At 46.4% G+C, this 24,866-nt stretch overlaps 1 protein-coding gene across 1 annotated transcript; it reads left to right on the top strand.

The window, feature by feature from the left end:
- Positions 1-971: 971 nt before the first annotated feature.
- On the top strand, positions 972-18,720 carry LOC308579249 (pinopsin-like). Its single transcript, XM_081180102.1, has 5 exons — positions 972-1,612; positions 7,292-7,623; positions 9,237-9,473; positions 14,033-15,278; positions 18,041-18,720. The coding sequence occupies exons 1-4, from the start codon at positions 1,234-1,236 to the stop codon at positions 14,246-14,248; spliced, it is 1,164 nt and encodes a 387-aa protein (XP_081036228.1). The 5' UTR covers positions 972-1,233; the 3' UTR covers positions 14,249-15,278; positions 18,041-18,720.
- Positions 18,721-24,866: the final 6,146 nt, after the last annotated feature.

The raw sequence follows: 24,866 nt of genomic DNA, 5'->3' as shown, positions 1-24,866 counted from the left end.
GCTAGAGGTCTTTTCCTTTTACCGATCTAGAATCGTCTGCTGTCGCTGAACAGCCTCGAGATCTAGTATTATGTGTGTGTTGGGGGGGGGAGGAGGTCCTTCCCTCTATTTGCTCCACCCGATGTAGAAGACCCTTCCTTCCTGTTTCCCTTCGCAAGGTGGCGAAGCGAAAGTAAAAAGGAGGCGTGGTTCGGATCACTCAACTGCGGTGGAGCAGGCGGAGCAGACCCTCCCTTTTGGAAGGCAGTTCCAATCCCTTCGTTGTCCCGCCGCTGCTTTTGACTGAGCCAGAGGAAATGTATAAAACCTGCCGCGCCAAAGCCGCTTTGTTTGGTGATCCGCCTAGGAGCTTGGTGAGGAGCCGCTGCGGAACAGCCGTGCCGAAAGCGCGCGGGACTCCCGCTCTCCCTTACAGGGAAAGATAGTCTAGAGTCTAGACTTTCTGCTACAGTATATTGGAAAGGCGCGAGGAGAGGGGCGCGGGAGGCAGAGCTCTCTCCGCGCAAGGCTTGCTTTCTGCACTGCCTTGCCGGGTAAGGGTGGGGGTCGTTGTCTTTGGTTCCCCTTTGCAGGCACAAGAACGGTCCCTCTCGCCCTCCAAGGGGTAGGGCTTTGTTAAAGGCGGTTGCGTGAGGCGGGGTGGGGGTGGGTGGGCATTGTGCCATAAACAAAACGAGGGCTCACGTCGGCCTCTGGTCTCCTCGCGTGTCTTCATAAGTGTAAAGGCACAGGGATCACCGTGCATGCGCGGACACCACTAGGACAGGGCACAACTTTTCGCAGCATTACTTCGCATTAGAAAATCGTGGCGAGGCAGGAGTGGCAACGCTTGAAAGGTGCGCTCCTTCAACTCTTCCCTGTGTCTCCGGCTCAAGGCAGCGTGCACTGCTGCGCGAATACGCAGCTCCGTCCTCTTTCCCTGATTTGCGCTCCGTTGCGGCCAAGGGGCTTCCTGGTGGGTCCATGCTCCTCTGCTAAAGGCGCACAGATTTCGCCCGCTTCAGGGGTTGGGCTGGGCGCGTGGGTCCCTCTGGAGAAGAATCTGTACTTGAGGGCTTGATTGGAGAAGGTGCTCCGGGAAGGTTAGGGCAGAGCCAGCTGCTGCCCACACGCCTCTCTAGGAACTGTGCTGCTCGAGTGTTAGGCTGTCCTAAGTCGCGAGGTGCCCTGACAATTTCTACCAAATCCGCACCCCAAAGGCTTGGAGCAGCGTCAAGGCGCTGCGCTGCTGCTATGCGCTTGGCGCTGGGCGACCGGAGCCTCAACCTTTTCAACCAGAGCACGGCAGGAGGCGCCGGTAATTTGAGTTTCGACAGCCAGCTGCTGGCCTCTTCTCCTGGGAGCCTGGGACGGACGGGACACCTGACGATGGCTGTGTGCCTGGGCGTCATCTTGCTCCTGGGCAGCCTCAGCAACCTCCTGGTGATGCTGATCTTCGTCAAGTTCCAGGCCGTCCGGACACCCATCAACCTGATCCTGCTCAACACCAGCCTCAGCGACCTCCTGATCTGCGTCTTCTTGACCCCTTTCAGCTTCGCCTCCAGCGTGCGCGGCCGTTGGCTCCTAGGCAAGGCCGGCTGCAAGTGGTACGGCTTCGCCAACTCCCTCTTCGGTAGGTTTTTAGAGCAAGGCTCTGGTTTGGGGGAGGAGGCGCGTGGAATATTTGGGAAAGCAAGAGGAGTTTGCCTTTAGGGTATCCAAAGTTCCTGCGTGGTTTTAAACATCGAAATTTCTGAAGCTCCAGTTCATTTATGTATTGATTTATTAGATTTAACTACCACCTTTCTCCTTCACAGTTCTAAAGATCTCCTTCCCTATGAGGTAGGCAGATAGACTGGCCAAAGATCACCCAGTGCCAGTGTGATTCATGGCTGAGCTGGGATTCAGACCCGGGTCTCCCAAGTCATAGTCCAATATGCTAGCTGTTACAGCACCCTGGCTATGTGGAGACCACACCAGAGAAAGCCATAGAGTTGACCCAGCCTTGACCAAAGCTATATGCTGGGCTTGGTCCCATTCATACCAGTAAAGTGCTCCGGAACAGTCATGGAGAATCCCGGGGACTTGTTAAGTGTGATAGGAATTGTCACTCTGTGAGGCCAGCACCCTTTAACTACAGTTCCTTGGGGAAAACTATTGCTGTTAAAGGGTGCTTTAAATGTACAGTGTAGATCTGACTTTTCATTTCTGGCCCCCAAAATTTAGCAAATTGTATAAGTGATGCAAGTTTTCATAATTGCTTCTCTTATTTTGCCCAATTTATGTTGCATTTAAAAACTATTATTTGTATAATTTACTGTTGCTTTGCTGGTCCTGGAGAAAGGCAAAAAGTTATTCCAAGCCCTTGGGTGACTTTGTCCGCTATACCAAGACCATTGCCAATTTGACTCTGCAACTCCTTCAGACTTTCAAAACTGTTCATGCACTTTCAAGCCAATCTCCATATTCAGGAATCTTAGGACTCAGCCATACAGCTGCAAACGTTTTGAGTGCATTATACAAATGTTACACTAGATGGCGATGGCGAGCTTTTGATCAATTCAATCTCTTTTTAAAACTTTTTTTTTAACATTTTCTTAGCATCTTTTATATGTGCCTAGATTCCACCCTAGACAGTCTCCATTCTGTGTACTGACCAGACCTAAACCTTCAATATGCCCACCCACCATGTGTGTCCTGGGACCTTGTCCTTTCCGTCTTTCCAAACATGCATTTGCTGCATCCACAGGTCACATTTTTTGGGTATACATCTAAAGATGCAATGTGTGAAATGACCATAAACAGCCACTATCTTTAAGGTCAAAAAGTGTCAGAATCTGGGGGTCTGGCAGGGTGGTGGATCTGAAAGCCCAGGCCAGCCCTACCATTAGGTTGAGTGGGGTGGGGTGGGGTGATTTTGGGTGTCATGAAAGGGCAGCTAATTCTTAGTAGTTTTATTTACTACCATTGCATTTGTACTCCTAGGGAGAGACATTTGTACAATTTTCTGTCTCAAGTGCCAAAATACCTTTGCCTGCCCTGTGGCTTAACTTTGGGCAGGGGGCGGTGCTACCTTTGTCTGCCTCACCTTGGGCAGTAACACATCTTGGTTTGGTTCCAGATGACCTGCATTCATCCTGATTTGTTTGCAGAATGCTTGAGGGGAGGTTAGATGAAACCAGCAATTTACACGTTGCTGTTTCTTATTTCTTTGTGGGGAAATTAGATGGCAAGCACACTTTCAAGAGTGTTTCCGCATCACTTTCTCTACTGCAAAAGTCCAGTTTTCAGGAGGAAATAAGTTTGTTGCACAAGAATCAAATCAACTTTAATTGTGCAACCTGAAAATAGAAAACACCTCTGGACCTGCCATGAGTTGAGCTCAGTGGTTGATCTCTGAGCTGCTAGGGGCATCTCTGCAAATGTATTAACTGCCCCTAGAATTCCAGCTTCTTTCAAATATGGCTACCATTTTTGATGCTAGCAGGGTTGTAGGATAAAGCATCAATGTGCAGCCTGATTCTGCACTAATCTCCTGGGCATCTGTACCTCTGTAGTTCATCCATTGTTCATGATATTATCCGTATGTGACACAGTTAATCTCTCTAGCTGAGATGTGTCACAGTCCATCTGCTTCAATCAGAAGAATGACTTCTCCTGCATGCGCTCTTTCCTCTTTGCAGGGACTGTCTACCTTTCAACACATGTCTCACAAAGGAAATTTTGTGTATGAAGATGCAGAGAACCATAAAGGCAAGACCAGGGCTTTACTGAGGGATAGATGCAAGATGAGATCTACCAGCTCTGAAATCAGGAAACAGGAAACAAACTTCCCAAAGATCAGAGTCTGGCTTTTTTCCTTGTGAGAAGGTTATTTTCTATGTTTTTATAATGCCAATTTGCAAACAAGCAGGATAAGCCAGCATGGGTGAAGAGGACGGCAGCTAGTTCTGGCCTCTAAATATATGTAGGGCTGGTGCCAGCCTATTTTGCATCCTAGGCTAGGCTAACTACTTGCATTCTCCAGCCCCAATTGCTAAATTCAATTTTCAGAAACAGGTGTCTTGTAGAAAAACTGAAATGCACAAAACTTGAAACTGCTAAATTTATTTTAAATTGCAAGAGTAAGTCATACAATAATAATTATTGATTATTTCAAATACAAAAGAAAATGTTTCAACATGCAAATCATCTTGAATAATCTTGTGAATTTTGACATCAAAATTTAAGTCTCTTAAAAGTTTCCATTTCAGGCACATCAAAATCTCACTTTGTGTGACTATTCCTTTGCAAATTTTGTCACCTTCACCTGCCTTCAGGTCAAGTGAGGATGCTTGGGCATGTTCAATTGATATAGTTGCCAAGTTTTTATCAGTTTGAGCTTTGACACTGGAAATGTGAGAAGGATCCTTAGATTAACTGAAACATTAAAAAAAGGTAAAGGACCCCTAGATTGTTAAGTCCGGGCAAAAGCAACTATGGGGTTGTGGCACTCATCTTGCTTTCAGGCTGAGGGAAATGGCATTTGTCTGCACACAGCTTTCCGGGACATGTGGCCAGCAGGACTAAACTGCATCTGGCACAATGGAACACTATGCCGGAAGTCAGAGCACACGGAAACGCAGTTTATCTTCCCACCAGAGTGGTACCTATTTATCTACTTGCACTGGTGTGCTTTCAAACTGCTAGGTTGGCAGGAGCTGGGACAGAGCAACGGGAGCTCACCCCGTCACAGAGATTCAAACCGCTGACCTTCTGATCGGCAAGCCCAAGAGGCTCAGTCCTTTAGACCAGTGTTCCCCAACCTTGGGCCTCCAGTTGTTTTTGGACTACAATTCCCATTATCCTTGACCACTGGTCTTGCTAGCGAGGGATGATGGGAGTTGTAGTCCAAAAACAGCTGGAGGCCCAAGGTTGGGGAACACTGCTTTAGACCACCGCGCCACCTGTGTCCCTTTAGCCCCCCCTTTTTAGTTGCAATCCATGAAGGCATGTGCTGTAATAAATATGTCAGGAGTTGCAAGCCTGTTTCTTTCCCCTGCAAGAGACTAACCTGGCCACCCATTCAGCAATTTTAGCATCTTTGGGTTGCTCTTCTTCACCAGGGCTAGGGAATCTTTTTCAGCCCAAGGGCCACATTCCCTTTTGGATAGCCTTTTGAGGGCCACATACCAGTGATGGGCAAGCCTAAGGGCAAAAGTAAGCTGAGCAATGAATGCAGATTTTGCTTTTGAGCAGTAGTGCTATGTACACTCACACAGAGATATTCTCTGTCCAGGCAAGCAAGAGGCATTATCAGAGTTCAAGGACACAGACCAGCTAGGCAAAAACACTCAGATTGTGTGGCCTGGGGAGGATTCTGAGGGCCAGGCAGAAAAGCCTGGAGGGCCACATGTGGCTCCTGAGACCAAGGTTCCCCATTCTTGCTCTCTGCTATACGACCAAAAGGTTGAGCAAGGCTGAATGTGGTGATGCAAAGCTTTGGGTCTGGTAGACTCAGTCCTTTAGCCTTATCCAGACCCATTGCCTGCTCTCCAGCCCTGCCCTTCCCCTTCATAGGGGTCCTCACTGACTGCATATATGCCATACAATTAAAGCACAATACCCAAGCATATGATAATCAGCTAATGGTTCCTGAGCAGTCTGATGCAGAGAAATGCGGGGTCTGTTCCTCCCCCCCCATATTATTGATATAATTATTATTATCCATTAAACTTACTAGTCACTTTATGGACAAATTTAACTGCAAGCAACTTACGGCAATAAATGAATGACACATACATGAAATCCTGCATTAAAAAAACAAAACCCAGAGAAAAAGCTAAAACTCACCCACAGTTTTAGAAGGCAAGACTAAAACATCCCACTCCACCCAAAAAGTTAAAAGCCAAAGGCTTGGCAAAAATGAATAATAAATAATATAATAAACTTTTATTTATATCCCACCCTCCCCGGATGAAGTTAGACTGAGGGCGGCTAACATCAGATATATTACATTGGTAGAAAATCAAACAATAATTAAATTATCTCCTAAAAACAGGTCAAAATCAAATTAAAGTCTAATTGGATAGCTTTCCGTAGGGTTAGGGTTGGGATCAGTAAGTGCTCATCGGCCTAACTGTTTACGCTGATCTTATATGGGCCTGTGAGAATGCTGGGAGGCCCCTTTCATATTAGTTCTTATAGAAAAAGAAAAGGGGAGTCAGGCTGAGCCCTGACCAAAGGCCAGGTGGAACAACCCCGTCTTGCAGGCCTTGCGGAAAGATGTCAAATCCCACAGGGCCCTGATCTCTTGTGGTAGAGCATTCCACTAGGCCGGGGCCAAGCCCAAAAAGGCCCTGGCCCTGGTTGAGGCCAGCCTAGAGGCCCGGGATCTCCAAGGTGTTATTATTTGCATACCGTAAGGTACAAGTGTCCTAGGCCGTATAGAGCTTTAAAAGTTAAAACCAGCACCTTAAACCTGATCCTGTACTCCACCAGGAACCAGGGCAGCTGGTATAGCACCGGGTGACTGTGATCCCATGGCAAGGACCCAGTAAGGAGTCTTGCCGTGGCATTCTGCACCCGCTGGAGTTTCTGGATCGGTCTCAAGGGCAGCCCCATGTAGAGTAAGTTACAATAATCAAGCCTGGAGGTGACTGTCGCATGGATCACAGTGACAAGATCAGGGCGAAAGAGGTAAGGGACCAACTGTTTAGCACTGCAGAGAAATGTTTTTTTTCTTCCTGGTGCATAATGGTAAGTAATGATGTTGCCTGGCAAACCTCCTTGGGGGAGAGCATCCCGCAAGCAAGGAACCACCACTGAAAAGGCCCCTTCTTGTGCTGCCCGCCTCCAGACCCCCCCCCCGTGGAAGGGGCACATGGAGAAGGACCTCTGGTGATGATTGCAGGTTATGGTTTAGTACATAGCAGGGAGAGGTATTGAGCCAGTGTGGTGTAGTGGTTAAGAGCTGTAGTCTCGTAATCTGGGGAACCGGGTTCGCGTCTCCGCTCCTCCACATGCAGCTGCTGGGTGACCTTGGGCCAGTCACACTTCTCTGAAGTCTCTCAGCCCCACTCACCTCACAGAGTGTTTGTCGTGGGGGAGGAAGGGAAAGGAGAATGGAGAATGTTAGCCGCTTTGAGACTTCTTCGGGTAGTGATAAAGCGGGATATCAAATCCAAACTCTCCTCCTCCTCCTCCTCCTCCTCCTCCTCCTCCTTCTTCCTGAGCTGGATATCATCTGTCTTCCAACATCACAAGTTTACATTCCAGCATTCGAAAAGCAGATCTTTGAACTGTTAACTCTGGGCCGCTCTCTCTCTTGCAGGCATCGTTTCCCTTGTGTCTCTTTCCATCCTCTCCTACGAACGCTATGCCACGCTCCTGCGGAAGCAGGCCAAGCCAGTTGTGTCCAGTTACACCAAGTCCTGGCTTTGCATCATTGGCTCCTGGATCTACTCTTTGTTCTGGACCTTGCCGCCTCTTTTCGGCTGGAGCAGCTATGGCCCCGAAGGGCTCGGCACGACTTGCTCTGTCTCATGGCATGCCAAGTCTGCCAGCAACTTCTCCTACATCATCTGCCTCTTCATCTTCTGCCTCGTCTTGCCCCTCCTGACGATGATCTACTGCTATGGGAAAATCCTGCAGATGATTAGAAAGGTAAACCAAAGCCCCCTAACCTCTGACAGAATGTGGTGGTGCAGTCGTGTGTGCACACATGTCACGTTGCTGGCCTGTGGTTGTTAGCTTGGATTTGTTAGGAGAGGCAGTTGTGTCTCTTGTTTGGAGCTGTGTCTAGGAGCTCTTCCATCTTCACCTCTGAGAGCAATTCCTTATGAAACATGCTTCAGAGTTAAATGGCTAGAAGAGGAAGGCCAGATGTGACCCTCAAGGCCAGATGCCAGATGTGACCCTCAAGGCCTTTCTAGTCAGACCTTGAAACTCTCCCCAGGCCAATATTTCTCCCCACAACCCTGCATAGCACCATGTCTGAGTGCTTTCACCTTGCAAAAAATGTGTCCTGAGATGATAGCAGATCCTCTATCTTTCTTGGATGTGGGCTTGTGCATGTGTGTGGAAACCTCTGGCTTTTGCACGACTAGAGTGTTTGGGGAGCAGCTGGCCCTCCAGAGGTTGTTGAACCCAAACACCAGTTGCTGGAAATAGCAGGTAGGGAGAGTGATGTTGCAGCAGACTGGTCCTGTTTGCATGCTTCCCATTTGACCTGATCTAGCTTTTCTTATGATCCCCCATCCCAAAAACCACGAAGCTGGCCCTGTATTGTTACAGAGTAATAATGAACAGTCATAACAAGGCTTCCTTCCAAGACGTGGTGCTCTCCAGTTGGGTTGGACCATTCTCATCATCCCTGACCACTGGTTATGCTGGGTGGGGCTGGTGGGAGTTTTATTGAAACAACATCTGGAGTGGCAAATGCTCCCCACATCTGGAAAGAAGGGTTGGAAACAAAGAGGCAAGTGAATAGAATTGCAATCTCACTGTATTTCTAAGTCCATATAAGAAGGTGAGAGGAATCTTACTGGTCCATCAACCCCGTGTGCTGTTTCCAACAGTGGACAAGCAGATGCCAGAAAGGTTTCAGAAAAGGCCAATTAAAATGATCAAGGGGATGCAGTTATCCCCTACGTGGTTACAGCATTTGGACCTTTTTCCCTTAAGAAAATACAGTAGGTTGCATGATAGAAAAGAAAACATTATGCATAGTATGGAGAAAGTGGATAGAAGCAATTTTTCCTCCTTCTCATAACACTAAACGATTCAGGACAGATGCACAGTTAAGCTATGGAACTCACTCCCACAAGGACAAATCCCTGGAGGATAAGACTGTCACTGGCTGCTGCTAACCCTGATGGCTTTGCTCTGCCTCCACTGTTGGAGGCAGGAATGCTTTTGAATACCATCTGCTGGAAACTGTAGGAGGAGAGAAGGCTCTTGCACTCAGATCCTGCATGTGGGCCTCCCATAATGGGCCTCAGGATGCCCAACTCAATGGGCCACTGGTGGCTCTTATGTCCTTGCACACCCAGGAAGCTGTCAGAAGAAACTGAAGGGGCTGCTTGCAAATAAAAACCTTTGCTACTGGGACATCTCCTGAGCCACACAGAGGGCCCCAGGTTTCAGAACGTTGCTCTAAAGACTTAAAGGAGCTGGTGCAAAAAATTGATTTGGGGAATGACCTGCGCTTGGGTAAGGTGGTGCAGAGTGCAATGAGGAAGAAACTCTATGAAAATGTCCCGTCTCTCATATTTTAGCAGGTCTGTAGATTCCACCTGACATCTGCTCAGAAAAGGGAACATCACATCCTGTTCATGGTTGTGTCAATGGTCACCTGTTACCTCCTCTGCTGGATGCCATATGGAATTGTCTCCCTGATCGCGACATTTGGCCAGCCCAGAACAATCAGCCCCTCAGTGAGCATCATCTCGTCCATTCTGGCCAAGACTAGCACGTTTGTGAACCCCATCCTTTACATCCTTTTGAACAAGCAGGTAAGAACATGATAGCATATCATGGGAACATCAGAAGAACCCGGTGGAGCAGATCATGGAGAATAACCAGGCAGCACAGCATTATTTTGGGTCAAATCAGGCCGCAACTTTATTGACTACAGATGTAAGAGGTTTGGCATAGGCATTGGGTACAACCATTGGCTTCCAATGTCCTAACCTCTCCCTCTACTCTCCCTTTTCTAACTTCTGCTGTGCATCCATTTGCTGCTACAAACACAGTTTCTCATTGACTGACATACAGTATTATAATAAAAATAAAAAAATTCCTTCCAGTAGCACCTTAAAGACCAACTAAGTTAGTTCTTGGTATGAGCTTTCGTGTGCATGCACACTTCTTCAGCTAACTTGGTATCTGAAGAAGTTTGCATGCACACGAAAGCTCATACCAAGAACTAACTTAGTTGGTCTTTAAGGTGCTACTGGAAGGAATTTTTTTATTTTGACTATGGCAGACCAACACGGCTACCTATCTGTAACTAGTATTATAATAGTCTGTGCTCAACAATAATGTGTTGTGCTGCCTGGCTCTGCAAATCCACCCACCTCTCCTAATCACCATTTCCCCAAGGTATGTTTAAGCTTTAAATCACCAACTCTCACCTGCTGCTCATGACTTGGCAGGTTGCTGCTGCAGCACTGCTTGCGGCTGTGTGTGTGTGGAGTGTACAATTTTAGCACTATTGTTATGGGAGAGTGTGAAACCTTTCCAGCCTCCTTCTGCTCTGTTTTGAACCAAAATATTTCAACAGCCGGGATGATTTGGGAAAGGGCTTGAAAAGGCATGTGCAGAAAAAGCATCAAAGGACTGTTTGAGAGGCTTTAGCTGTGAGCATTTTTGTGACCTGCTAATGGCAAAACAGGCAACTTAGCATGTAGCTCGTTCTACAAATAAAATCTGTGCCTCCTTTTTTAAATAGCTGCAAGGGTGTTTCTCACGATTCCTGTTCTTAGGTGAAGTTAGAGATTTGGAGATTGAGAAAGGTTACCTCTGAACCAGACCATTGGATCATAAGAGTGGCTGCTGGATCAGACCAAAGGACCATCCTGTTCTCACAGCAGCCAACAAGTTGCCCTAAAGGGTCATAAGGGTCATCTAGTCCAACCCCCTGCAGTGCAGAAGTCTTTTGCCCAACCTTGGACTTGAACCCACAACCCTGAGATTAAGAGTCTCCTGTTCTACCGACTAAGCTATGGGGCGATGGGTCTTAGTACAGTGGTGCCCTGCAAGACGAATGCCTCGCAAGATGAAAAACTCGCTAGACGAAAGAGTTTTCCGTTTTTTGAGTCGTTCGGCAAGACTAATTTCCCTATGGGCTTGCTTCGCAAGACGAAACCTCTTGCGAGTTCTTGCGAGTTTGTTTCCTTTTTCTTAAAGCCGCTAAGCCGTTAATAGCCGCTAAGCCGTTAATAGCCGCTAAACCGCTAAGCCACTAATAGCCGTGCTTCGCAAGACGAAAAAACCGCAAGACGAAGAGACTCGCGGAACGGATTAATTTCGTCTTGCGAGGCACCACTGTATTGCCAGTTTTCTTCTGCTAAATGAGTATTTTGTGGTGCCCATGGAAGTTTATTAGCTTTCTGAATATGGAGCTGATATTCATAGGCACACAGCCCCCATCAGCAGCTGGAGAGCACAGCTATCCTGGATGCCTGGAAGTTTTCCTGCTTAAGCCTCAGGGTCAGTTTCAGGTTTGACGTCATCCAGGCGTAGCAGGCCTTGGCAGGCTTACTTGACTTTGGCGGAGGCTCTCGGAGCAGTGCTGAGTCCCTGGGTAGAGCCACCCTTTCTGTTGCCCACGGCGCTCTGGTGTGGCGCTAGGTTGGGTGCTCTGTGGGAAATCAGTAAGAGCAGCCAGATCCAGAAAACTGGTGCTGCTGAAAGTCAGGCTGGTGGGGGAAATGAAAAAGGGGTCCAGGGCAGGAATCAGCAATCGCCTCTGAAAACTGCCCAAGAATGCCTGGCAGGGCTCCTTGGAAGGGAGGCAGGGAGAGACTGCTAGTGCAGCCCTGGCTCATTTCAGTGGGGCTTTCGTGGGAGAGCATCCAGGGAGATCTACTAGGGCCAGAGCCCAGTGGCAAAGCACCTGCTTTCCATGCAGAAATCCCCAAGTTCAATCCCCAGCATGAAACTCTGAGAAGCCACTTCCAGTCAGTGTAGACCATGGGTAGGCAACCTAAGGCCTGGGGGCCAGATCTAGCCCAATCCCCTTCTCAATCTGTCCTGTGGACAGTCCGGGAATCAGCGTGCTTTTACATGAGTAGACTGTCCCCTTTTATTTAAAATGCATCTCTGGGTTATTTGTGGGGCATAGGAATTCGTTCATTATTTATTTTCAAAATATAGTCCGCCCCGCCCCCCCCAAGGTCTGAGGGACAGTGGACCGGCCCCCTGCTGAAAAAGTTTGCTGACCCCTGGTGTAGACATCATTGAGCTTGGTGGACTAATACCCTGGCTCTGTGTAAGGCAGCTTCCCAGGCTCCTGTGATCTGGTTCAGACTTCTGCCCAAGTGGGTTCATCAGTGAAGGAGGGGCATGTTTTGTTTTGCATTTGATGATTAGTAACATCCCCACCCCGCTTCATGTTGCTGCTTTGAATCATAATAGAATTCAATAGAAGTGTGTGTGGGGGTAGCTGGCAGCAGTAAGGAGCTGGGAGGGGCACTGGTGAGTTCTGTGCCCCTACCCCACAGGCTTCAAATTCAAATTCTAGCCCTGGAGAAAACTGGAATTCCCTCTCTGCTTTCGCAGACCGTAACTAGGGCTGCAAAACTCCAAAGGGGTATGTGCGGTTTTTTTGCTATTCCCTTGCCATTGCACTACTCTTGAGCCCATGATGCTGAGTTTAGTGATTCACCACTGCATATTCCCTGCTCCACATCAGGGCTAAGCTCTAGCTGGTGCCGGCTAGAGTTCCCACACAAACTGTAATTTGTAACCATGGTTTGAAGCTGGCTTAGCAAACCCTGGTTTAGGCCAACCTTGGTTCATGTTAACCCCAGCTGATTCCAGTGAACCATAAAAGGGAGGGAGAATTTGTGTGTGATTGGGAAGAAGAGAGAAAGGTGCATATTAGAACATACAACCAGATTGCAAAACCCAGACTTTGGTTTGGGGACAGGTGGTGCTTACAGCTGACCTGGGTTTCTGGAGATAAGTTTGTGGTGGAGCACATGCTTTGTATGGCGAAACTCCCAAGTTCACTCCAGTCATCTCCAGTTTAAAAAGGATCAGATGGGAACAAACCCTTCTCAGCCTGGGCTCTTGCAGGAGAGCTGCCAGTTAAAGTAGATCAAGGATTAGGGACCTGTGGCACACTGGGTGTTGTGGGCTCCAATACCCACTGGCCCCAGGCAGCAAGGCCAATGGTCGGGAATGGAAGGATTTGGAGTCTAGCAACATCTGAGGAGCCAAGGAATTCCCCCTACTGGTAAATTAGAAATCAGGCATAAATGTCAGCATTGCCATTGATGGCCACAAGGTGGCAGCAAGCAACTATGCCAGCTATGGTTTCTTCAGAAATCTTAGCAATAGTATACTGAGCTAGGATGCTTGTTGCTGTGACCCAGTCAGTGTTTTCATAGAATCATAGAACTGTAGAGTTGGAAGGGAACACAAGGGTCATTTTGTCCAACCCCCTTCAATGCAGGAACCTAAACTTACGACCCTGAGATTAAGAGTCTCATGCTCTGCCAATGGTGCTCTCCATAGAGCTGAGGGCCATTGAGAGCCTCACATGAAGGGGTGGGCTGGCTATTCAAGCTGCCTCAGGAAAAATGGGACTGGTTTTCCCACATGTGTTTATCACTTGATGTATGAAAGACAGGAGGACAAACAGCCTGTGTGAAGGAGCTGATCGGCATTATGTACAACAAAAGCAGTACCATACAGCTTTAAACAGCCATGTCTCCCCCCCCAGAGAATCCTGGGAACTGCAGTTTGCAAAGGGTGCTGATTGCTGGTAGGTATTCAGAACTCTATGATTCCCAGCGTGCTTTAACAATCCATCCCTCTTTGCAGAGAACGCTGGGAACCGTAGCTCTCTGAGTGGAATAGGAGTCTCCTAACTTGCTGTTAAAAGCAGAGACATCATCTTGCCAACAAAGGTCCGTATAGTTAAAGCTCTGGTTTTCCCAGTAGTGATGTATGGAAGTGAGAGCTGGACCATAAAGAAGGCTGATCGCCAAAGAATTGATGCTTTTGAATTATGGTGCTGGAGTTAAAGTTCTTTTTGCAAGAGTGCAAAGGCACTGGTGATCCAACCCCAGGACTTCCTTTGCCTCATTTGGTGCTCAGTTAGCTAGTAGGGGAGGCGGCTTCACTGCCATAAATAAGCTTGATACAAAACAGATTATTCTGCCCAGGGAAGTAAGGAAAGCACAAGCCTGCTGCTTGCTGTGAGAATCCAAAGCAAGAAACTAAATTGAGGATTGAATGTGATGGCTAAAAACATCTGCGCAAGTTAACTGCAGTGAGCTTGTTTGTTTTCGCTTGCATGCTGAATTTCTCATTTTGTTTGGTTTCCTTCCCCCGCCTCCAGTTTTACAAGTGTTTCATCCTTCTCATAAAATGCGGGCCTCCACCAAAGCAACTGCAAACTACTTTGAATTCAAAAGCAAGCCAGGATTTCAACAATGCAGCTGGTGGAACATTCGAAATCCATTTGTCCTGCATGCAAACAGATGAAAGGCCAAACCAAAGGGATACTGGGCTCCCTCCTACAAGGAACCAGAAAACTCCTGTGGTTCCACTATGAGTCCTAGCTTGAAGAGGCTTGTTCTGGCATCTTCAGCCTCATGCCCATTTGATGACTTGCACCTAGACTTCCAGACTGATCCAAAGTCACACGTGCTTGCTCAAAACTTTGAGAGCAGTTGGAGGTGAGTGGAGGACCTTCTCTCTAGAAGTGCCCAATGCCACCCTGCTTGTTGCTGGAGTGTAGCACCAGAGTGACGAAGTGTGAACTCTACTGTATGGAAAAGAAATCAGAAGATGCTGTCAGCTTTTTAGGTTTTGCACAGGAGAGCAGGTGACTCATTGCTGCCTCTCTCTGCCAGCCAGTTCCAGTCAGATGCCTGTCCACACTACTACAACTTTATGCCAGCTTTATTGCAGTTTAAATGTTGTGGCTTCCCCCAAGATCAGAGGCGTAACTAGGCTCTCTCCCACCCTTGGCAAGGAGATTTATTGGTGCCTCCAAATCAAATGGAGATCATGGACCAGAAACTCAAAAGGTTTTGTTGTCACCTTCTGGGCTCTGCAAGTGACTTCCTCCACGGCCATTAGTGACTTCTAATGCCATGAGCATTAGAAACTACCTTATACTGTTGGCCTTTGTAGGCTAGGCATCCTCAGTATGCTTTTGACTACAGTCCCCATCAGCCCTAGCCAAGGACGATGGGACTTTTAGTCCATAGCATCTGGAAGGCACCAGTTTGTGGAAAGGCTGATGTAGCCCAGTTACCATCAACCTAAACTGGGAACAACTGTCCAGGATCTTAGGCAGAGAGAGCCCTAACTATTGAGGAGGATCAGATACTACCTGCTACCTGTGCCTCCTCTCTCAATCTGTCTTGGCATTTGTATACTTCCTGGTATGATGCAAGCAATGTCCTCAGGCCACACCTTGTGCAGAGCTTAGGCCGACAGCTACACAAGGCACCGAGAAGAGCTCAGGTGTTGCTTCAGTGACAGCCAGGGCTCATCCAAACTTACGCTTTCCCCGCTGCTTTCCTCTTCTTTATCACTGAATTGGAGTAAACATCAATTGGGTTTTCTGCAGATTGGTTTTTGCTCTGATTCAGCAATGAAGAGTCAGTTGTCCCAGGAAAAGCAGTGGGGCAAACAGAAAAACTGCTTAGACCTGTGGCTAGAAAGCATGGGACAAGCAGAAACCTCTCAGACCCATGCTGTCTAGGCATGGGACAAGCTTAAGCATGGACAAGCCCTCAGACGGAGCCCTATGGTGGTAGGTGTATCCCAGTTGCAAGCTCCACCTTCACTGCAAGGAGGCTCTGTGGTGATGGAGTCCTCCAAATCAGAGATTGGCAGTGCTTCATCTGTGAGCCAGAAGAGCTCTGGTGCCACATGCTCATATTGTGGATGTGCTTCTGGGATGCACACTGTGTGCCATTTCCCCCTCCGAACTAGAGTCCCTAGTTTCACCTGGGATCATGAGACGGAAATGATTCCTGGCTCATAATGCCACCCAACTCACCCTGTCTCCTAGGTGGTTCAGAAATAGAAGTCAAGAAATGCAAATCCAACCAGCGAGAGGCTTAAAAAAGAAAAGATCAATGCAGAACCCACTGTCAGCAGAAAATGAGCCTGAAACTATTGTCAAGTGACATGATATCACTAAAAACATAGCACTCAAACCCAATGAAAGAGGGAAACGAAAGAGATGTAAACAGGCTGGAAGAGCAAAGGAATCTCCACCTGATGCCTACTTACTTGTGTCGGTGTGATGTGGCCGGTGGTGGAGCTTCATGCTCTGGCACTGGGGGGGGGGCAGAGAGCAGGTGGGAGCGGGGCTGGCGCACGTCCCGAGGGTGTGGCACGCCACCTGTGGGGGTGTGGCACCCAGTGTGGGTGGGGGGCAGCCGCAATGGCACCCCACCAGGATCGCACTGCCGGGGCGGTGCGATCCCCTTGCACTCCTTTTCCTCCGCTAGTGGATGTGGCTGCCATTTGTCATGCTGGTTCTTCCAATATGTTTCTCCATCTTGAATCATGGAGGATCTTCTAGTAAAACCCAGTGCAGCTGCCTGCAGCCTTGTTGTTATCAGCACCATGCTTTAACAAACTGAGCTATTTTGGGCTGCTGCAGCTGATAGGATTTGCAGTCCAAAACACCTGGATAGCACTAGATAGAGGAAGAAACAGTCAAATCAGCCATGATTAAGTGGGCACAAGATATTGGTCATAACATTATGTTTGCTGACTGGGAACAGTTGTGGACCACCGGTATGAAATTTATGGCATGTAATGCCTTGAAAGAAAATATTATGAAAATGATTTATAGGTGGTACATGACCCTAGTCAAGCTTGCAAAAATCTATCATTTGCCCGATAACAAATGTTGGAAATGTAAAGAAATGGAAGGTACATTCTTTCACCTTTGGTGGACGTGCCCAAAGATTAAGGCTTTCTGGGAAATGATATATAATGAAATGAAAAAGGTATTTAAATATACCTTTCTTAAGAAACCAGAGGCCTTTCTCCTGGGCATGGCTGGCCAATTGGTGTCAAAGAAGGACAGAACATTTTTTTATGTATGATACAACAGCAGCAAGAATACTCATCACAAAGTATTGGAAGACACAAGATCTACCCACCTTGGAAGAATGGCACAAAATTGGAAATTAGAAGTAATACCCAACATAAGTGAGTGGCAGGTTAAAATGATAAACTATGCTGAGCTTGATAGAATATCAGGAAGATTAAGGGACCAAGACGAACAGAAATTTCATGACATATTTATTGTATATGGAATCTAAAGTTCAGGTGACACTGGCGGGGTTGAAATAACTCTAGCAGCGGGAAAGGCCTATGTAAAAGAGTAAAAAAGTACGCGACTATATAATCTATTCGATACTTACCAAAGGAGTGGAGGGAAGTCCAAGGCTCAGTTGAGACTAACTCAGTTATGTATTTTATTTATGATTTGTGAAGTGGATATAATTTGTATAAGGTATGTGGTGGATTTTTTGTTTATGTTTTCCTGTATATATGTGCAAATATGAATAAAAATTTATGAATTTAAAAAAAAAGAATGGCAGATGAAGGTGATAGACTATATGGGACTGGCAGAAATGACCGGCAAAATCCGAGACCAGGGAAAAGAGACGGCGGAAGAAGATTGGAAGAAATTTAAGAACTATCTTAAGAAACATTGTAAAATTAATGAATGCTAGAATGATGCTGGTTTAGAAATTAAGTGGATTACAGTTGTAAGGATTAAGTTAAAAGAAAAGAAAGGTTAAAAATTAGATAAATTTAAGGGTGAGGATTTGCTGGATTAAAATTTGAAATTGGAATGCAGAAAGGGGAGGTATGAGGAGGTCGGAGAAGTAAGTTATAAGAAAATAAGGGTTTGAAATTATACTTGTTCTTTTTTTGTTTGTGTTTGTTTGTATTGTTGTGTTTGTATGATTTGTGAAACTTTAATAAATATCTTATAAAAAAAAAGGATAGAGGAAGTTCTGGGATAGTGTGTCAGACCAGGCCTAGGGAAATTCAGAGTTCATATCTTGCCTCCGTCCTGAAGCTCATTGGGTAACCTCAGGCCAATCTTACCCCAATCTCTCTCAAAGGGTTGTTGCAAGAATAAAATTGCAGAGGTGGGGAGAATCATGTACACCACCTTGAATTCCCGAGCAGCGTAAAAATATAGTAGGATAATAAATCTTACCATATGAATTGTCCCAGACCCTGTGATCATTTTAGGTCCTTATTCATGTGCCCCCTCCATGAGAGGTCTGGAGGATGGCAACACGAGAATAGGTATTTCCTGTGGTGGCTCCACATTTGTGGAACTCTCTCCCAGGCAGGCTCCCCTAACATGTTCACTACATTATCTTTAGGCACCAGCTGAAAATGTTTCTCTTCAACCAGGCCTTGGGCTGATTAACATTCTATGGCCTTTTACATGTGTCTGTCAGACAGGGGTTATTGGTTTGTGTTTGTTTTATTCGTATTTTGTGTTCTCATTTTCTGTGTCTATGTTGTGAACTGCCCTGTGATCTTTGGATAAAGGGTGGTAAACAAATTTAATTAAACAAAAATAAATGACCATCACAACTGGGACACCACCATAGAGCACACCCTCTCCCAATAAGCACTTGTCTTACCTGCTTCTGTGGCCCACAGAAGGTCATGCATCCCCCACCCCTGAAATAAATAAGATAAATAAATGGAACATTGCTTTGATGGGACATAAGGCATCTTTCTGAGTTGCAGCTAGAGCCCCGTGACTCAGTATCCTGGTTTCAGAGTCCTCCCAAGTACAAGCACTCCATTTTCATTTGCTGGTTGTTATAAATGGATCTGTGTGCTTCTTTGTCATGTTTAAGATTAAAAAATAAGGATCTTGCTGATTGACTTGTCTCTGGCTCTGTCTTGCTAGACCTAGACATGGCTGATCTGAGCTTATTCCACATGTAATTATGGTACACTTTATTACAATTTCATTCAGAAGTACAATTCCCCACTCCCAACACTTGCACACTTGCAGTTCGAAGAAATGTAGTCCATTCTACTATTCAATTTGTTTTGCTGGATGTGTCAATGAAATTGTATAAAATAAATTGTCCCAATTATCTGGGAAATGAAGAGAGATCGTTCTGGGCCTGTATTGAGAAAAATCCTGTACTGAGCAGTGTGGGTGTGCTCAGCTTGGCGATGGGTCTTCTCTGCCCCCTTGAAGAGACCTAGCCCTGTGCCAGCAGGTTTTAAGGGAACCCAAGACACCTCCGCTACAGGACCTCCAGAGTCTCTTCTGAGTTTAAAACTGGATAATCGTGGAGCTATCTCTGAAAAAATGAGTAACTTAGGGCCCCTTCAGATGAGCTTTTGCCCTGATCTGCTTGCACAAGGTTTATCTCCAGGTTAGACTGAACCCAGTCTTTACTGAGCTTTTATTCTGATTTGTTCGCAGGGAGGTTATGCAATGATGAGCATTCATATTGATTTGCTTATAGGTTGTTTGTAGTCTTCTCACATATCATTTGCTCACCCCACACTTTTCATTGCACTTCCCCATCACTTTCTAACTGCAAAAAGTCCATGGGGCCCTCCAGACTGGAATTCTATGGTGGGTGTATTTGGAAAAAACAACAGTACATTACACAACAATAGTACATTAGTGGTGGATATATTCTGTGTTATTGGCTGTTCTGCGATATTTCCTTGATGCCATCATATTATTGTTGCCCAGGGGAGGTGGTATAGTGCAGCAGAAGGGGTAAAAAATAAAGCTTGGGACAGTTGTGGTATTAAAGGTTACAGAATTTCATCAGGAAGTTCCAGAATGTGCACCAATTGGAAATGAAGCAGTATGATTGTCCTGAAACCCTTGCAAGCATAAACTGTAGACTCAGCTGGAGAGAGAGAGAGAGAAAAAAGCCATTTTCCATAGTGTTTCCCCCATTTTGTTATAATGATTTTTAATTTATGATTTATTTATAGAGGGTTTTTTTGCTGTGTGTAGATCAACCCAAGTAATTGAAAGCAGGATCGCATGTGACCACCTCAGTAGCATCATCATGAGACCATATTTTCATGAATCCACCATAAAAGGGATGCCTGGAGGGCCTCTGATGCTTTTCTTTTTTAATGGAGTTGTTGTGCTGGGGGACAGAGCACTTTAATCCAATTAATCCTTCCTGCAAAACACTGCCAGTCTTGGGGCACCCACAGTGAATCAGCTGGTGCAGAGACATAGAGTAACTCTGTCCAGAAGAACTCAGTCGGAAGAAGGACAAGTCAGAGCGATGTATACTACAAAGGTGTGGCTGTAGATTTAATGGGGGCATGGATATATACAAGTAGCCAACACTGGATTGGGAAGAGCTAAGCTCTTTTGAGGGTGGGTAATAATGCTGTGTCTCTGCACCAGGAGCAAATAAAGGAGCTGATTGGTGCAAATGCACTCAGTCCAGAGCAGGTGCATCAACTCTTAGGTGTCTTGGGTTCCCTTAAAACCTGCTGGCACAGGGCTAGGTCTCTTCAAGGGGGCAGAGAAGACCCATCGCCAAGCTGAGCACAGTGCAGTTCAGTGGCTGGCTCCTCCTCAGTATGAGAGAGGAAGCCACTCCATGCTTGGCTCTGTGCTTGGCTTCCTCTCGATGTGACGTCACACGTGTGTCACGCGCATTACCTCACACATGATGTCACACACACATGCCACATGCCAGCCCCCCAGTCTTGGGTGCAAGACAGTGCCTCTGATGCAAAGAAAACTGAGTGGAAAGAGGCAAAGTCAAAACGAAGCATCATGCAGAGATGCAAAAGGCATTGTCTGTGGATGGGCACTTTGGGTGCACATCTACTGTTTTTTGTTTTTTTTCTCACGCTGTGTTAGTTGTTTGCTACTTTGTGCCATTCCTGGCATGTAGTTTGGGAGTTAAAATTGTAGCTGCAACTCCTAGTAAAGTGCACTGTAGTGGCACATGGCCCTGCTGCTGCTCCGTGGGTGTGAAAAGCACCAATGGGACTAGCAGCTCTTGCTTGAAGTAGCCAAGCAACACCAAGTGAAGAAAAGTTGCCTACCCGACAACCACATCCTTTCCTCAGCCTTTGCTCCTTGTCAAGCAACAGCAAAGCCTGTGAGCATTTGTCATAAACACCCGGGAAGCTGATAAGTATTTCCGTAGAACGCAAAAGCCGCTGCGCCACCAGCGTATCTGTTTTGCAATCTACTCATCAGCAGAAAAAGTCCCATAACTAGGTCAGCAAGCATCCAGGTTGCCGATTTCCCATTTGTGTCCATGAGTCGTACTGACCTCAGCAATGGAAGTGAATGAGGAAGCCTCAGCTTGGGTGGAGCTTGTTCTGTGAACGTATATGGAGCTCCATAGATTGTTGGATCAGGGTGATGGGGTCTAAAACAGGAGTAGGAAACCTTAGGTCCAGGGGTCTGAGGGCATCTCTAGCTGGCCCTCAAAACTCTCTGTAGGCCATACATCTCCCTGGCTTCACACCTGAATGCTTTGCCTGGCTGAAATGTGTTCTTCAACATTGGTTGCTTGGCTTGCTGGAAGATAGTGAGGGTTGTGTGAGTGTATGTAGAAACTAGCCTAGGGTATGGAGGTAAAATTTACGCTTGCTGTTCCACCCACTTTTGCCTCCGGCTCTGCCCACCAATGGCATGTGGCCCTTGGAAGGTTGCCCAGAATGGAATGTGGCCCTAGGGCTGAATATCTTTCCCCACCCTTGTCTAAATGGTTTTTAAGATTACTCACATCTATAGATGGATGGTACATGTATAGTACATAGGAATCTGCACACTTCTGGTCTGTTCAATCCTTCTGAGAAGCTACACTTTTAAAAAACTCTTAGGAAACCTAAGAAACTTGTGGGTGTGATACAGTCAGGTCAGGGATGGGAAGTGATGGCTGTTGGACTCCAAATTCCATCACTCCCACCTGGCATGACCATTGGCTATGGATGACAGGAGTTGTAGTTCAACAAATACCCAGAGGCCTGCTGGTCCCCTTCCCCAACTTAGAGGGAATGAGTTGATGGGAGCATTTCTGAAAAGCTCTTACCAACAGTCAACATTTGTAAAGATGTACACCCACACAGTGAGAGGCACATTGTGCCTTGGTACCTAAAAACAGAGTTTTGAACATGATAAAGGTTTGCTAGATTGAAGTAACTGATGATATCACATATCCTGGTACTATAAACACGTTTGAGGGTTGAGCATTCGTAAGATCAAACTTGACTGTGATCCTGATTCAGAATTTATCACTTTGGAAATTCTTGCAGTCACTTTCTCTCTCTCTTTTTCTCCTGGTCTCTTTCTTTCGTTGCTGCTGAAATTCCAGATTTCTTGGCCGATATGCATTGTCTTTCCAGCATGACTCAAGAGCTATGCTGCTGTTGTTTTACATAGGCATTATCCATAACTAGCTTAGTGTTACAAGAAATTCTCCCATGAGCAGACTAGAACAGGTCTAGTTAGTCAGCATCATGAAGTATCATGGGCTGAAGATCCTCAAGGTGTTAAACCTCAGCTCCTGTGCGTAACAAACTACTGTTGCGGTTTCCCACCTTTTAGACTCACTGAAGCTTGACTCAGCAGAGAGCAGCACTAAGCTGGCATGGTGGCAAGGCACAGTCTTTCCCCCTTTTTTGCATTAGGGTCATCAATTCAGGAAAGGCTTGCAAATAGCCACTGGCTTGGTTGGTTCCCCATGGCAAAGAAGAATGGTCTCCAGATCTGATTGTTGCAATGCATTCTCCATAAGGCTACCCTTAACACTAAACGTCAGTGGTGGGAATCCTCAGGGCCACAGACCCTTCCCTACTGCACTTCCTAGTTTGCACACCCTTTGAGTGTTCTTTGCTCGGCTAGAAAGTGTCCTTGAACTCTGATAACACTTCTTGTTTGCCTGGATGGAAGATAAAGGTGCCTAGGTTGCTGCTGCTGCTGCTGCTGCTGTTAACCTGCCCTTCACTCTGATCATCCTTCACCTAGTGATCAGAAAATTCTATTCATGTATGCCACAACAGCAGCCCAAATCATAAATGCTCAGAAATGGAAGGAGGGTCTATTACCAACAAAGGAGGAATGGCAGACAAAACTGGTGGAATATGCAGAAATGGCCAGATTAACTAACAGAATAAGAGATCAGGAAGAAAGGCTCTTTAAGGAAGATTGGAAAAATATAGGTAGGTTATCTAAAAAAAACCCCATTGTAAGCAAATTAAGACGTTAGCACTTTTAGAGTAAATTCAGCAGTATAGGGTTAACTGAGAGAAACTGAGAAGTAAAAGACCAGGGACTGATTAGAATAAACAGTGGAAAAGGGTAACTAAAGCAAACCATGGAGGGGGGGGGAGGGGAAGTCGATGTCAAGTGTATGATATGTGATTTAGTGATTGTAAAAGTTTGCAAAATTAAAAAAAATCTGATAAATATTAAGAGAGAGAGAGAGAGAGAGAGAGAGAGAGAGAGAGAAATGGATGTTGGAAGCAAAGCTCTGTTAGGAAGAGAAACATAATTTGTTGTTCTCTTTCTTTCTTTGGCTGGGTTTCTGACAGGCAGAAATTCAGCAGGTGAGGAGGATGTGAGTCATTGAAATTAATGTGCATTGCTAACTTGGATTCATAAATTTCCTTGGGACTACTCTATGAGTATGACCAGCATTGGAAACAACCCAGTGTAATGGATTGCTTTGAAGTCATTTCATTCTGCACCAGGTAAAGTAATTTTTACCCCCCCCTCATTTCCCCTCCCCTAGATTTGTCTCTTACTTTGCCCAACCAAAGGTGGTAACACTATTTGGATACCACCCAATGGAGATAAATTGACCCATTATATTTGTATAAACTTGCAAACAAAAGCCCTCTGAAACATGAAGCAAAATTCTACAGAGGGTTATTTTTCACTCTATAGGACTCACTTTTCCCCCTCCAACACTAAGGGGAAATGTGTGTGCGTCCTATGGAGCGAATGCAGGCTCCTTGGCTTCAGCGATAGCAACGAAAGCAGAAAGTCTTTTCATACTGCCTGAGGAATTACTCCCTTATTTAACGTTCATAATTGCTGGATCGATTTAACAGGACTGGAGCTAACATTTGCTTGGATTTGGCACCATTGATAGAGAACTGCCTGCTGCGTCCTCCGCTTTGAAGTCACCCTGGACTTTGGGCCTCCAGCACCTTCTTCAGCATGTCCAACCCATCTAAGAGGCGTATGATACTGGTGTTCCACTGGGTTAGGAAGAAGCCCCTGACAGAGAAGCCGTGCTGTACCATCTCGGCCAGATCTTCTGCCTCTGCACCGGCTTGCAACACTCCTCACATTTCGCCCTACTTCACGAGGAGCAAGACACAACCCGCTCTGCTCAGGAGGTCCAGCAGGCGCAAGGTGCTGCGATTGCCGAATCTCACCGGCCCCAAGTTTTTAAGATCTGTCACTGGCAGCGTTGGCCGGAAGAGAGCCCGCAGGCGTGGCAAGCAAAAGAAGACTCCAGCGGGAACAGGAAAAGGGGTGAGGGCTAGGCTAGAGGCAAGAAGGCTCCAAAGCTATTTGCGGGGTGGGATTGCTTTGGAAGATGCCTTCTCACAATCTCTACCCTTGAACCACGTAAGGACATAAGAAGTGCCTGCTGGATGAGGCCACATTGGCCTGTCTAGTCCAGCATCCTGTTCTCACAGTGGCCAACCAGAGGCCTGTGGAAACAAGAGCATTCTGTATTCCCTTCCTGCATCTTCCAGCAACTACTGTTCACAAACGTTACTGCCACTGACTGTGGAGGTAGAGCATAGCCATCGTGCCTAGTGGCCATTGATAGCCTTTCCTGCATAAAACCATCCAAGTTGGTGGCCGTCACAGCTTTCTGTGGGATTGAGCTTCCAGAGGGGTAGCTGAGCATGCCTGCTGCAGGAAAAACAGGCATTAAAAGCACATTTCTCCCAAAGAATCCTGGGAATTGCAGTTTGCAAAGGGTGCTACAAATTGTAGCTATGCGGTAGAAGGGTAATCTACAGTTCCCAGGATTCTTACAGGGGAGAAGCGATAATGCTTTTAATGTATGGTGTGTACACAGCCTCAAATTAGCTCCACCAGCTCTGTAATATTAGAGCCAAAATTATAATGCATATTGTTGTTGTTGTACTTTTCTAAATATTATAAAACCCAT

The sequence above is a fragment of the Podarcis bocagei genome, assembly GCF_964188305.1.
Source record: "Podarcis bocagei genome assembly, chromosome: Z".
Classification (NCBI taxonomy): Eukaryota; Metazoa; Chordata; class Lepidosauria; order Squamata; family Lacertidae; genus Podarcis; species Podarcis bocagei.
This window is presented reverse-complemented; position numbering and strand designations above follow the sequence as displayed.